Genomic DNA, 13,743 nt, shown 5'->3' with positions numbered 1-13,743 from the left:
ATATTTAAATCAAGAAAAATTATCTCAATATATCATAATTGTGATATATTGACGTTTGCCACATACAACTATTGCATAGTAGGGATAAAATTTAAAAGAAGAAATAAAATTTAGCTGATAGTCAATTTTTGATAAGATGCTTGTGATATTTATTTATTTATTTTTTGTTAATGCTTGGATATACAAATAACCCTTGCATTGTCAAAATACCGATTACTTTAAACTTATGATAGTCATTTTCAAGTTGTAATTGAGACGTCAAATTTGTAAAAATAGGTCGACGCAAATTAAGACAATGCTTAAAGCTCTTTTTTTGACACTTATATATGAAACTTGCTCATAAAAGACCAAAATTCTGTGACTTATTTATCTTTTCCAAGTGTGCATCACTTCTTATGCCACAGGCTTAAAATCTGCATTGCAGTTGGTGGAAGATCTTTTGAGCAATTTCTTTTAGTATCTCTTTGAGCAATTCTATGTACATCAATTACATCTTTTTCTTTTGAGCAATTTCTTTGTACATCAATCATATTCCTGTAAATAAAAGATTTTTGAAGCATCTTTTCCCTTTCTTGTGTTGATTCTTTAAAAGTGACAGTGGAAAACTACCTCTAACTTCTGCTTGTGTTATCATACATCCTATGTGGAATATTGCTCATATTGATGCGTCCTATCCTATCTCCCAATAAATTTTTGCTGTCTTGTTCAGACTCATTGATGCATGCAGTCATTGATTTATCGAACTCAAAGGAAGAATTTTAGTTATGCTCTATAAGCTTCTACTTGAATAATTCTGTACTATAGATCTTTAAAAAAGCATGGATATCTATGTACAATAAATATTCAAAATTCTTAAGTGACTACTGGTAAATTCTAATTTTTGATTACTGGTTCATGTTACAGTTCTTCTGCTCAAATGTAAATCCAGTTAATTCTATATTATACAGTAATTGTAAAAAAATTTTAAACTTCAAAAATGCCGTAAGATACTATCATTCATTCAGTCTTTAAATAATTTATTCTGTGTAAATGTATTGAATCTTTCTCTAAAATGTATTTTTGTAATCTTTAGAGAAAGCTAAAATGCAAGAAGATAAATTCATAAAAATGAAAGAAGTGTATAGTAAACTTCGTGAAGAACACATTAATCTATTAAGAGGGGTAAGTGATCTTTTCATCTTTTGTGAATATTTAGATGGCTATTATAATTTTTACTTATTATTTCAATCACATCTTTCAGAAAGCTGAAGCAGATAAACAGAACTCAGTATTAAAGTCTTCAGTAGATTCTATAGAAATTGAAAAACAAGTAAGCAAGTGCTAGCAATTTTTTTTAAAGAAAAATACTTCTTCAATTTGACAATTTTATTATTATAATAAATTAAGAACTTTTTTTCTTTATAATTGAACTATTTTTGTATTTTAACCTAGCAGTTGGTTAAAAACTTAGTTAAATCTATTGAAATATAATTATCATCTCATTTTGTCTGTATTTTGTTTTCATGCAAAATGAAATAGGATTTGCGATGTATATTTTAAGTTGCATATTCTTTCCGATAACTATTTAGTATTTTCTTTTAATACAAATTATTTTTATATGCATTAATAAGTGGTTAATTATTTATAAATATTATATTAATAAGTTTACTGATTTAAATATAAATCTTATATGTATATATGATGCAGTCTATGCTCTTTAGTATGTCCTCCTTTTAATGCAACAATTCCATTATTACAACCGCTACATGTCGTCTCGTTTGTTGTTCTATTGATGCAATGTTATTTTAATGCCCATTAGAATGTCTTAACTAAATCATTCATTCCAATATAATGACCAAAATTGTGTTTTATTTTCTTTAATTCCCTGAAAATTACTCCACAAACATACTACTCCAAAAACATTTTAGCACTCTTAAAACTATCATTTTTTTTTTCATTGACAATGAGTCAATGCATAACAAAGTCTTGAGATAATTACTCAAACCACTATGCTTTTGATGTTACCTCTCAATAAGCATGAGAGATCTTGAATTCTCTATGAATGAAGAAAAAGTCGTAGGGCCACCTATTCTTAACCTACGAGGTCCTGGATATAATCTATGGTCAAAATAATTGTGAAATGTTAATTACCTACTATTATTGAGAATTTGAAGTGTATATTGCACCATCATTTAGAATTCGTAGTTTTCCATATAAGCACAAACTTTCAAATTTTTTTTTTTAAAGAATTCAATATATCATCAATCATATTTTTTGGCTTGAAAATTGTATTCAGTTTTTTTGTGTAAAATATTGTAAAAGGTGGTTTGTTTTGAAGTTAAATAATGTGGTATTATTTACATTCTTCTTGATTTAAGTTTTGCTCAATTTTCTGGATGTATGTTATAACCAGTATTAAGCTATGTGCTTAGAGTGGGAATGAAATAAATTTTTTTTTGAGGAAATGGATAGAAAAACAACATCAAAATCTGAAATTGCTAAATTGCAAGATCCTGAAAAGCATTTTGTTCACAATAATTAAAAATCGTGATGTAATTTTAAAGGAAGAAGAACAAACTTGTAATTTCACGCCATCATTTTTGTGAAGTTAAACTTCAAAATCTTGCAAAAGCACTTAATGATTAGCTGAAGTTTGTATGCAATATTAACAAATGTCCTTAGAAAAACATTTATGGAATTTTTAACCAATAATATACTATATTAAATAATATTAGTACTTTTAATAACTACATATTAGTCAGTTTCATAATTCTATTTAAAGTGTCAAATGTTTTTGCTGAAATAAATTTAGTATCTATAAATTATAATAAATAGTTTCACTAATTTTATGTAGTCATGATATAGCAACCTCACATTATAATGTCCATTTCCGTTTGGACCGTATGGTTCATTATATTCTTTAGAATCCCAATTATTTTTCATCAGTGAGATTTGTGACTTTTCAAAAAATTAAAATCAACAAATAGATATTACATTGAAAGTATACAAATAATACACAATGAAGACATATTTTAAAAAAAATGTGGGGCAGCACATTGGATGAGAAATTTTAAATCAATACAGTAATAATTCTTTTTTTAACTATTGCAATCTAAAGTTTAAATATCTAGGACTTCTGATTTTCTAAGTGATTTATTTATTCATTTATTATTATTATTATTATTTCTTTACTAATATTTGCATTTTTTTTGTAAAGAATTTGTCCCAAAGAGTTGTAGAGCTTATTTCATCCCAAAAAATGGAGCAAGAGAAGATGCAAAAGTCATCTAGTTGTGAAAAGGAGCTCAATGCTTTGTTAATGGAAAAAGCAGACTTGGAAGAAAAGAATCAGGTAAATGAGAGTTAATTCAAGATTTTTTGTTTAATTTAATCATTTGCAAGAACTTTGAATTTCATTATCAGGGTCATAATTTTTTTAAAAATTTTTTTTAATAATGAAGCTACTTCATCTTTAATATAGACACTTTTTTGTCTTTGAAAAATCTTCTACTAAAGACCATCGACTCTAATCCAATTGTTAAAAATATACAGAAACAGGTGGGGAGATTAATTATCATTAATGATTATAGAAAAATGCTGAATAAGAAGAACCAATTGCATCAGTCTGTAACTCTTTATGCAGCAATGCTTTGTAGAAAATAAATTACTTTATTGATATGAAATGGTCCTTCTCTAAATAAATAGTAAAGTAGAAATCAATTTTAGGTATTATCGTTAAGTACCGAACAAGAATCCAGATTTGACTAAGCCCCCACCCATACTTTCAACACAAGTATTAACTAGTGATCTAAACTGAATAAGGTTCCATTTACCTTCCACATCTAGAGTTAAATTATATAGATGCACACTGCATGTGGAAACATCTGTGTAAATTTTTACATTTTATGGGTTCTTTTTTAAATTAACAAGATTATCCAAACAATTTAAAAAATCAAGTAACAAAATTTGAATACTTACGATTTGAAAGTTACGCATCGCCATTCGAATTTGGTTAATTTAAAAATCAAACGATGTGATTTGTATTCACATGTGTTTAAAATTCAATATTGCTATTCTGTTTACACGCATCTTTAAAATTTAATATTGCAATTTGTATTCAGATGAATTTAAAGTCAAGCATCATAATTCACATTCGGGCGATTTCAGCTACATCATGATTCACATTCAGGAGAGTTCAGCCACTTCATTTGAGGGCTTTTTTTTTAAAAATTCCAATTAGTAAAGGTTGCAAATTAATATATTGTCTCCATTCTTTATTAGAGAATTTTTAATTGCTTTTGATGATGCTATTGTAATAGTTTGAAATATAAGAGTAAAGTTGAAAATTAAATTAAAGTAACATTTTTTGTTGGCAATCATTAGTTTTGCTTATTATATAATTTTACTTTTTAATTAAATCAAGTAACATTTTTGCTTTATAAATATGTTTGATTTTTTTTTTTAAAATTTGCATTTTTCCCTTGTTACCATTAATTTCTCCACTTTGTGGTGATTTTTACTAAACTTTGGTTGGTATTTTACGGTATTGTAAATTCCAGGCTAGAATCTGAATATATACTATTTAAATTATGAGAATTCAAATGTAATAATGTTTCATGTGTTAGACATAGTTTGTAAGCTTTTTTTTTTAAACAATTATTAATTTTTTCCCATTTTTCTTTGATCTTGTTTCATCATTAAAGTTTATTTCATAAATTAGCAAAATTGTAGAAATTTGAATCAGTCTTACACATTGTAGGTAGGTATACAGGGTGGTGCTGAGTCGAGTGACACAATTGAAATTTAAATATTGTGCATCCGTAATTGGTTTAGCGTGACAGGTTACTGGAAGAGAAAAGAATGCAAAATGATATGGTCAGTCATATTGGATCACAGAGCATCATGGTACCTCAATTTGTAGTTATAACAAAACTGTATCTGTGACAGAAATGCGAAATTTTTTTAGGCAACACTTTAAAGTTGGTCAGCATGGCACATACAGTTTTGAAAAATCTGTAGGCATGTTCTAAATTTTTAACAAGCCAATGTTGACAAAGTTGCGATAATTGATAATAGGACCTATCATCAGTTTAAATTAAAGCCATCTTTCCAACATTATTTCCAAGAAATAAACTTTTGAATGTTGGTCATTTAGTTGCATTTTCCAGCGTGCTTATAGACTACACTACTTTCATTTTTCCTGTTTCCATTTGTTAATATGTGTCTGTTTTGAAGGAATTGATTTGGTTGATGCCACTATGTACAATCCACAAAAATTTAATTAATATTATTCCAAATTAAATCTGTTACAAAAGAAGTTTCTTTCTATTAAAGAAAATATTTATTTGCATTAAAAAATTCAAAAGGCATAGAAAATTGAAAAGTAATTTAAACCTGATATGGCATGCTTTATAGTTAAACTAATGTAGAAGAGTTATTCTTTATTTATTTAAATATCTATGGTAAATTAATCAGTTTCATTTTTACTGTTCTTGGCGTTATTCAGGTTGTAATGTATTTTTCAATCTCATAAGTATTTACTTATTTTTTTAAATTCTAGAATTACAAGGATGAGCTTTCTATTGTACAGTCAAAGTCTTCTTCCTTAGAAAAAGAGTTGAGTGCTATTCATGAAACTGTTAAAGATCTTGATTCAAAACTGAAAGACGCACAAGTCCATTATAAATTGTTAGAAGATACCAATAAATCTGAGTCCCAGAAAAAGTTTTCCTATTTAGGTAAGTGTTGTATTTAAATTTGGATATTTTTCTAATCAATTATTAAAAAAAATATTTCTGTATTGTTTGAATTTCACTATTTTGCTGGGGCATTACAACCAATTTTAAAAATTTTTGGTGACTTCCCAGAGTTTGAAATTTGACTTTCTTTCATTTTCCATTCTAATGTGTTAAAATTTTTATAAGTGTTATATTTCTTCTTTAATTAGTTAAATAAATGTTTCTGTTAAAAAAATTTCTTTCATCCTATAGCTTTATCTTGTATATAAGCAGAATTTTTTTCTTGTGTTTTAAAATTATGGGTAAGCCTGTATCAGGAATAAAGCTACCATGAAAACCTTGCCAGTGCAAAACTCATTACTACTGACTGGCGCTTTGTACTTTTTAGATACTCTTGGTATGTTAAAGAATAAGTTTGTATGAAGCTATAACCCATCTCTAAACTACTTTAATGTTTGTATTACTCATTCTCCTTCAGTGGTTTGTATTGACCAAAATAAATGTCTTTTGAGTTGCTATCTATGAGGAAGAATCTCATAGTTGACATTTTTTTATTTTTTATTTTATTTAAACGACTTAAAACTCCTCATGCACCACAAAGTATAGCATGAGGCTTACAGTTGTAAGTAAAAAACAAAAGGAGAAAAATTTACAAATTTACATTAAAAACAAAATTCCGCAAGGCCGCAAGACTTTCAATACTTTTGACCAGTTCTGATAAGACAGGTGGCCAACAAATTGAAAGACGTCTCAAATCAGTCTTTAAATTCATTCGGGCACTCGCATAGAGACTACAGTGAAGAAGAATATGTTCAGCATCTTCATCAGCATCACCGCAAGCACAAATTCCACTGGTCTGCAGATGGAAACGAAATAAATATCTCTTAAAATTTCCATGGTTTGTTAAAATTTGGGTCAATTTAAAATCAATAGTTGACATTCAACATCATAATTTTGAAATATTTTCAAATCTTTTTCTACATTATAATTTTAAAAATGTTTGTTTGTCATAAAATTTTGAATTTGCTTAAGTTTGATTAAATACATGTAATCTAATTTTTGCAAATTCAAAATTTGATAACAGTAAAGTTTAAGTTTGATTCATTATAGAAGGAAGTTAAAAACAGTTAACAGGAAAATAAATTTTGAATATTTTTTTTAGCTTCAGTTATATTTGATGAATACATGTAATATATGACTTGAAATATATAGGGGGTCCAAAAAAAGTGAAAGCTGTTAATTATGTCAAAATCATGTGTATCAGGTCGAAAATTTAAAAATATACATATGAAATATTTTAAGAAGATGCAATCAATGATATTTAACTTTTCTCTTTGCTTATGAGAAAGGGCACATATTCAAAATTTTATAAACCTCATTCTTTATTTTACATTTGGATTTTCCAAGAAAAGTTTTATAGTTTGACTTAAATTTCTGCATTTTGGTGCATAATTAGCTCTTTAATCATTAAATAAAAATAAGATACAAATAGTTAGAAATGCAGACATCTCGACCTATCGAATAACATCAAATGCAAGCCCCACCTCCTGAGACTAGGGTATTTCAAGGGTATGTTATTGCACATTTTCTCAAGATATTTGACGGTTGCCATTCTATTTGGACACCCTGTATATTCCAATTACATAAACCATAATGTGGTTGATATGATTTTATTTGGAAATTTTAATTACCATTAATTTATTTGTACAAATACTTTAAACAATTCAACATGTTTCAAAATTTCTTCTAGATTGTGTTTTTAGAGAGTCTGAGCATATTATTCAAACTGCTGTAGATGATTTTGATAGACCTATTTTGGCAGTCAGTAATACCACTCCAGGTGAATTTTGTCTTTATTTTTTCGTACTTTAAAATTTTCAAATAACTTTATTAATTATTATATATTTTTTTTTAGAATACTTTTTGCAGCAGTTGGGTAATATAACAGTAACTACTGAGCAATTTGAAAACGCTTACTTGAAATTTTCTGATGATCCTGATGGTATTTATATTTTTGACTGAAAAGCAAATAACTAATTGTTCTCTTTTTGTATATTTTTAATTCAATAAAGCTCAAATCCAACTGTTTTTTGATAACATCTTCATAATATATCATGAGGAATTGTAATACAAAAATAAGGATTTAAAATACATTGTATTTATTATAAAATGATAAATTTTGTGTTTGAATATTTCAAATCAAAGATTTTTAAAGTTAGTGATAAAGTTGGCAAATTTATGATTAATAACATATTTGTTTATTAATTATTAGCCAAATATTAGTTCTTCGTATAAGGTGAAAAATAATCGAAGAATTGGTATTAATTAATACTTGGCAAATATGCACAAAACTAAAAAACCTCTACCAATACAATAAAATATAAGAATTTCTTTTTCATTGGGTTTTGATGTTTTATCAGATGACTTAGCATTATTTAACTAAGCAAAACTAATATTTAGAAATTTAATACATCAGAAAAAAAAAGGAACCTTAAGTAGGGCAACAAAATAAACACATGGCTTTAAACAGCTTTCAAAATATTTATTTGGTGATGCCATCCCAACATGTCATCTGATTTTATTTGTGCTTACATTATATAATCAGGGCTACAAGCTTTCTATGCTTTTTGGAAAAATTTCTTTCAGTGGTAGTTAAATTTAGGTTTTAATGTCTAATTCTTTGTTTTGTAAATTTCATTTAAAGTTATTTTCTTTACTACTCTCTACATGTAAACGATTTAAAAGTTACTATGAAACACCACTTTTTTTAACTTTCTTGTGGTAAGGCTTTTAAAAGGTTGGTAAAAATTACCGAAAATTCTGGAAACTTTAGTTTTTAGTTGTCTACTATTCTATAGGATTTTTTGTAAAAAGTGTGCAGTAGTTGGTAGCCCTGCATAATGAATCAAAGGTAAATAATAATTAAACTCCTGGTAATACGCGTCATTGATGCTAGCTATCTTTTAAATAATTATAAAAAAGTGACTATAATTTAAATAACAACAGCTTTCTGCTGTGAAATTTTTAAAACGTCTGTACCTTATATTATGAAGCTCATTCTGTGAGAAATCTATGCTTTTACTGATAAAATTTACAAACAATTTTGTTTTTTAATGTATTCAAATTATTTATATTTATTTTTCTATTAATAAAACGCAAATACTTTAATGAGAAAATTTTTTTTTGGTATTTAATAGGGTTGGAGAGCAGGTTAAGACTGCAACAAAGTTTCTTAAGATATTTTCCTTGAACAATGATTGTTCTTTTTCAAATTATATGGCCAAGCTATTTTTCCATTCTAATTTCCCTCATAAATCTAATTTTTTACATGAAATAATTTTAAGGAATTATCCGGATTTTTTTTCCTTTAATTTTAGCTGTTGAAGATGTTATACAATCTGCTGTTCCTTTTGCTCACTTGCTGTCCAATGTGTTGTTGGAAGGAAAGGCCACTTCAAATGCTTCTCCTAATATTGAACTAGGAGATGGTTAGTTATTAGTTTTGAGATAATCTTCAAACATTATACGTGTTATTTATTTATTCAGTTTTTGTTGTTTAAGGTTATAGTTCTTTGGAAATAAAAATTACTCTATTCCTTGTTCATTTTATAAGAAATTGCTCTCACTGTTCATTAAAATTATAATCATTGTACAACTTAATATATATTTATTATGCATATATATATATAACTTATAAAGTTGTGTTAGCTACAATTTTAAATTGTTTGCATTCTGTTTTTCAATACTTAAGCTATCAGTTTAGGGTTAACATTTCTAAACTACAAGTAAAACATCTATTTACAAACATTGTGATACTGAAACTTTTTCAAACTTATGTGCTAACAAACAAAGCTATACAATATTTATAGTAATTATTTGTTTTAATATTATATATATAAAAAAATAAAGTTTGATTTGATTGTATTTTCTTTTTAAGAATAACATTTTTTTAGTTGTTTTATTTTTAATTAACTCCTTTTTGTTTTCATAGAACTTGCTGTTTATTGTAAAAATATGGGTTTAGAAGGAGTCAACTTGTTTAAAGCTTTTCAAGATAAAGGTGAAACTATTTTTGTACTATTTATTAGTGTTATAACTCTTTTTGTCACTTACTATATTTTATAGAAAAGATAAATTATTTTCATAAAAAAGTTTACTCAATGAATTATGAAAAATGCCCTAGTCTCTTTCCGAAAAGCAGGATTCTTTTTAGAGTCTGCTTTCCATCGTATTCTATTAATTTAATTTTTCTATCGTATTCTATTTATTTTATTATCCTTTTTCTTTGTGATTGCTATAATCTTTTTATGATGCTTACAAAATTATTTAAAAAAGAAAATGAGAAACAAAAATTATTTTGATAAAAACTTAACTGTGGCTATAGAAACAATATTCACCCTTGTATTGTTAAAATAAAAGGAATTACATTTTTCTATATAGATTTTTCTATATTCATACCATTGAAAAAATGATGTATGTGCTTCGATAGATTTCAAAAGAGAGGTTTGAGAGCTATTACGGCAATAAAATTGCCAATTCAAAATATACCCAGTGCAAATAAGCTCAACTGTTTGTTTTTAAAAATATATTTGTCAAAAATTTTTTTTAAAAGATAAAAAGAATAATAAAATAGCTGAATTCAACTGTGCTGTTAAAAGGGAAAAGGACCCTATTTTCTTTAACTTGCTAATATTGTTAGCACTAAAATACAATTTTGGAAAATGGATAAAAATTTTTTTTTATTTTAATGTTATGTAGCATGTCATACAAAAATGCCAAATATATAAAAATCACCACTGTTAAATTTTTATTAAAAGGAGTTTTAGTATATGGAGTATCAGTTTAGGAAATACTTAAGAGACTGCAGTTTGTAAAATTAATATTATAAATAAATAATCTTTTACTCTTAAAAAGTAGAATGAATTTTCTAAAATATGCATAAAGCAGAATTCAGTTATCCTAAGGGAAAATTCAGCTTCAATTTGTATTCATAATTTTGAAATATTTTTGATTTTTACGTTTTATTAAAAACTCATCATTGTTGAAAATCATGATATTTTGTATTTCAAAATCAAAACTGGTCTAATTTTAAACTTAGAAAAAACTTGTTCAAATTAAATTAACTCAAAATTTGATTCAAAAAAGTTTAAGGTAGAAGCTTATTTTAATGTATGGAAATTTAATTATTTGCTTTTTAGTGTTAATAACATGACATCAATGGCAGCGGTTCCCAATGCAATTCACTACAGCTATGGAATCTGAGATAATCAAGCATCTTTTCCCATAACCCATAGTTAATAAGTAAAATAAAATTAGTAACTGTGAATATACTAACCAAAATAATATTAATAGTATAGAGATTATTTTGATCATATTTAATGTGAAGAATGAAATTTATTCAGTTATCATTTTACTAATAATAGATGATAAATTAATTGAACTTATGTTGTTTCATAATTATTTTACTATTACCATAAAAAGAGTCTTATGTTTTGTTTAAGAATAATTTATCCTTATTTCAAAATAATTGTACTAATTAAAATTTTTGTTTAAAAAAAATGAAAGAATTCATGAATTATTGTCACTGCTTGTTTAAAATATAATTTGAAATTGATTAGTTTTAAATTTCAATTGAAAATCAATTTCATCTGACATTTAAACTCACTTTTAGCTGATAAAGATGAAATATTAGAAGTTTTCATCAAAGTTTCCACTGAAATTGGAAACACCATGAAAGTTATGGAAGTTCTTGTACCAAATATGTCTCAAGATCTATCCAATAAACTTGGAGACATCATTGGCAGAGAGCTGAAACAAATGGATATAGACATTGAAGAGGCAGCACAAAAAATTCAAGTAACTAGATTAGATTTTGTTTAATTCAGGGTGGCCACCCACCTGGAAAACCTTGAAAACCTGGAATTATCAGGGAATTTTTTTTATACTGGAAAAAACCTGGAAAAATCAGGGAAATATGGATAAAAACCTGGAAAACCTGGAAATTTTAAAGAAAAGCTGGAAATCTTTTCTTATATATTTTTTTTAATTTCACTATTTTAAATTATTTGCTAATTTTCTTAATTTAAATTGTTTCATCCATTATACACACATTTTTTAGACGGAAATTATCTCCAAACAGTTAAAATATCATCAACTTACTTTGCTTTCATCAAAATTTGCTCCATTATAACCCTGTTAAACTAGAATACAACATAAAATTCTCCCATGGTTGCTAAGCAAATATCTTTGATCTCTATGCAGACTATGGGACTGTGCAATTTAGGAAAGGCAAAGATTCTGGTGGATGTGGAAGACGGGGTTAGGATTCAGTTTTTAAATTCTGTCCGTGTTCACACAATGATTCAAGTTTGTTCACAATTGAGAGTGGTAATTTTTTTCTATTTTGACAAAATGTTTTTGTATTTTTAACTTTATTAAATTCTCTAAAAATTAGTTGGTTATAATTTAATAATAATAGATTTTATATTGCACTCTTTTTCTGAAAGCTTTTGAACTCCCATTCAAGGAAATCTGTAAATTATTTTTTCTCAGCAAACAAACCAATCACGCATTTCTCCCCATCACTAACAGCAATGTTTGTCGACAAATTGTTACAATTCTTGCATTAATGCTAATTTTTTCTATTTAATTTTAACCTGATATAGTATATTTTTATTTTGAAAAATGTTTTTTTTATAACTAACTATATATTAATATCACATTTTACGGTTTTGTTGGTAAATATTAGTTTTTTTATTCAAAATTCGAATTGTATAGTTATCACAATATCGAAAGTTCGTAAATGTTGTTTGCATTCCAGAGATGATATTTCAAAACTATTCCTCTTTTTACCTAAAAATGCTGACAATGACTAAGGAATATATAGGAAACATATTAAATGATGTATATACATAAAATATATTTTTTTCTTATTCATATGTGTTCAGTCAGGAGAAGGAAAATGAAACTTAGTGTTTTAGTTCTGCACTGTACAAGATTCCAGTTGTTCAAACAAAAACAATTAACTATGCTAATCTAAAAATCTGTGTGTTTAGATTGGAATTCTTTAAATGTTTTAATTTCAAATAAGAAAAAAATCAAAAAAGTATAAATTTTAAGGAATTTTATCTATTTTTTTTTCTTTTATTGAGTATAGAACTAAAAATTAGACAATTTTACATTTCTGACATTTATTTTTTTATACTGAATCTCTTAAAATAAAAATGCTATTTCAAAATACCATTATTTAAAAATTTGACTTGAGATATTGGTTTAAGGAAAATATGATCAGTGAATTTTATAAAAAGCACTGGTAAGATGAAATACAGTATACCGTACAGCTTTATATTGAAATGTAATTACAGTGATTCACAGAAGTGCTGATACACTTATGACTTTCAATGAAATAAGACTATCCATTAATTAAAATGAATGTTTCAGAATGTATATTTAATGCTAAAAAATGTGTTCTAATCTTAACAAAACTGAAATATTTTAAATGACAATATGAAATATTTTAAAAACAAAGGAAAAGTTTATTTTTAAGGAATCAATCATCAAAAAGTGACAAAAACTTTATCCCACAAAAGTCATCATACACTTTTAAAGAAAAAACTCAGTCTATTAGTAAATCTAATTTTTCCTTAAATTAACATTTAGTGGAGTTTCCTTTAGCATCTAAAATAGCTTTTAAAGGTTGAAAATATGTGTAACTAGTCTTTTTTTGTCAGGTGAAATTCGTGCAGAATATTTTTTTAAAATTTTTACAGAAACTATTACAACACTCAATTGCAAATTTATGAATTTTTCCACCAAATTTATAATTTTAATCTCTGATATGAAGTCCTTCTTTTAAGCATTTTATCACATATTGCACAGTTCAATTGAATACAGTAAACTAATTTAACATATTCATTACTGATTTACCTTTTATGAAGACAAATAATCAAATTTGGTCTATTTTATTACGACCACAAGTCATTTTTAAATGACAAAATAAAATATTACGGAGTTAGCAAGCAAAAAT

General features: G+C 26.1%; 1 protein-coding gene across 1 annotated transcript in view; it reads left to right on the top strand.

Moving 5' to 3' along the window:
- Positions 1-13,743, top strand: part of Hip1 (Huntingtin interacting protein 1) — a 45,343-nt gene that overhangs the window by 16,587 nt on the left and 15,013 nt on the right. Inside the window, exons 16-24 of the mRNA XM_016074897.3 lie at positions 1,073-1,161; positions 1,241-1,309; positions 3,197-3,331; positions 5,540-5,717; positions 7,468-7,557; positions 7,633-7,719; positions 9,095-9,205; positions 9,709-9,777; positions 11,389-11,573. Coding sequence (XP_015930383.1) covers positions 1,073-1,161; positions 1,241-1,309; positions 3,197-3,331; positions 5,540-5,717; positions 7,468-7,557; positions 7,633-7,719; positions 9,095-9,205; positions 9,709-9,777; positions 11,389-11,573 — 1,013 coding nt within the window. The remainder of the gene's footprint in view (positions 1-1,072; positions 1,162-1,240; positions 1,310-3,196; positions 3,332-5,539; positions 5,718-7,467; positions 7,558-7,632; positions 7,720-9,094; positions 9,206-9,708; positions 9,778-11,388; positions 11,574-13,743) is intronic.

The sequence above is a fragment of the Parasteatoda tepidariorum genome, chromosome 4, assembly GCF_982258835.1.
Source record: "Parasteatoda tepidariorum strain Cologne lab strain chromosome 4, Ptep-v5.0, whole genome shotgun sequence".
NCBI classification, from domain to species: Eukaryota; Metazoa; Arthropoda; class Arachnida; order Araneae; family Theridiidae; genus Parasteatoda; species Parasteatoda tepidariorum.
The sequence above is the reverse complement of the archived record's forward strand: the minus strand, read 5'-3'. Positions and strand labels throughout refer to the sequence as shown.